The 1,819-nt window shown below is 50.1% G+C and overlaps 1 protein-coding gene across 1 annotated transcript in view; it reads right to left on the reverse strand.

Annotated features, from left to right (window-relative positions):
• Positions 1-1,819, reverse strand: part of ENDOV (endonuclease V) — an 11,960-nt gene that overhangs the window by 9,300 nt on the left and 841 nt on the right. Inside the window, exons 2-3 of the mRNA XM_009324578.1 lie at positions 1,255-1,426; positions 1-70 (exon numbers count right to left, since the gene is read on the reverse strand). Of these exons, the coding sequence (XP_009322853.1) occupies positions 1-70; positions 1,255-1,426 (242 nt within the window). The remainder of the gene's footprint in view (positions 71-1,254; positions 1,427-1,819) is intronic.

A 1,819-nucleotide genomic window follows, 5' to 3' on the forward strand; every position in this document is an offset into this window, starting at 1 on the left:
CTCGGAAGGCTAAGAATCCTGCCACGTACTGGGCGCTCACAGCCACCATCCGGCAATCCTCGTACAGCACCTGGGAGCAGTGGGACAGTGCAGAGACAATGACCTCCAGGACTCCACTGGTTAGTTCCTGACGGTTTCAGAGGCAGCTCCTCTGGTTTATGTCCCTTACTCTAATCTTTTTTTAAATACTCTGCTTCTGGATCTCTCCCACAAAGCCAAGGCCATGGGGCTGTGTCAGTCTGTCACTCAGTTAGAGAAAGGGGTGGACAATGGACTTGCTGACAGAAGAGGGCTGGACATCACCTACCATACCCTGCTTGAGAGTGAAGTCCTTGAAATAAAATTAGGGCAGCTATTCAAATACACAGTGGGGGACCTCAAAGTTCACACAGTCAGAGCATTATCAAAGGGTATCTGTCTCTATGCAGGGATAGGCCAAAAGAAACCCTGTAAGACAGGACAAAAAATGGTTCATGCAGGGCAGGGCAAGAATCAAGGCAGGATTTAAAATTCAGTTCATAAACATCCCAGCGGCCAGTATCAAACTTTATTTCTCTGTTTGTTATAGGTTTTATAGCTAATTTTTATATCATCTTGAAAGCTGGGGAAGAGACCAAAAATCTGTATTAATTCAAGTAAAATGACTGTGGGATGTGGGATTCATGGCGGTTTTGAAAAGGCTTTGATATGTTACATCCCATATTATTAGTTGATTCCCAGCAAGAACTCACAAACAAGACATCTGCTGTTTGAGTGCTACAAATGCTTTAATTTCCTCTCTTGATCAGCACTGAATAACAATGGTCCTTTTTGTCTCCTTCTGGTTAGTGGCCGAGACTGATAATATTCAATATACACCTAAACCCGTCACAGACTTCTGTGCCTGAGCATGGACGACCTCATCATGGTATTTTTCGATTTACCAACTAACTTAAACGCATACTAAACTTATCCCTCCACGCCTCATAAACTCCCAGTAATCCTACAAACCTCTCACAATCAGGAGCAGTTTGCATCACATCTTCCTAAACTTACGTCTAAATCCTTACACGTGGGTTTTTTTTTCTCTGTTTATCTTTCTTGCAGAACATACAGTTGGAGGCTTTGTTGAACATACAGGTGATAACTGACCAGTGTCCTGCGAGGCAGAGGCGCAGCAGGTAATGGCCTTTGTGTAAGTTTTCTATTAAAAACCTCACATTATTGCACACCTGGACACAACCTGAAGGAGTGAAGTTGTTCACTTGCCGTTACCTCAAGAGCCGGGTAGCTGAGAACGACCAGGGAAGCGCAGGCGCTGGTGTCATCTCCTTTGATGTAAGATAAGTCCACACCTCCCACTCTCTCCAGTCCTGTAAAACGTGAATCTTTCTGCCACTCCTCGGTGTCCTCCTCAACCACACCGGCTCTTAACTGGGCCTGCTCTCTAGCGAAAGAGCACACAGCCGCCGTGAAAAGGGTGCCCCTTCCTCCGCGGCTCCACGCCTCCCCCAACGCCGCCCGTCCCGGTCAGGGTTCGGTCACGAACCGAACTACACCACGGGGTCGGGCGTGCCCCGTGGCCGGCAGGCACAGGAGAAGCCCCTGGACCCCACGATGGGGGCAGAGCACCGGGGGGGCTCTTCTCCAGGGGCCCCATAAACTTGTGGGGACGCGGGAACCCCTCCGCTTTCATCGAAAAGGGGAGCCGGGGGATGCAACTCCCCTCGCTTTGTGCTTGTCCTCACGAGGGCCGCGGGTGATCGGGGCGAGGGGGGTGAGGAGGAGCCAAGGGAAGAGAAGGGAAAGGGACCCCACCGCGGCTGGTCCGGTACCGAGG

The sequence above is a fragment of the Pygoscelis adeliae genome, unplaced genomic scaffold (genome assembly GCF_000699105.1).
Source record: "Pygoscelis adeliae isolate BGI_AS28 unplaced genomic scaffold, ASM69910v1 Scaffold445, whole genome shotgun sequence".
In the NCBI taxonomy this organism is placed as follows: Eukaryota; Metazoa; Chordata; class Aves; order Sphenisciformes; family Spheniscidae; genus Pygoscelis; species Pygoscelis adeliae.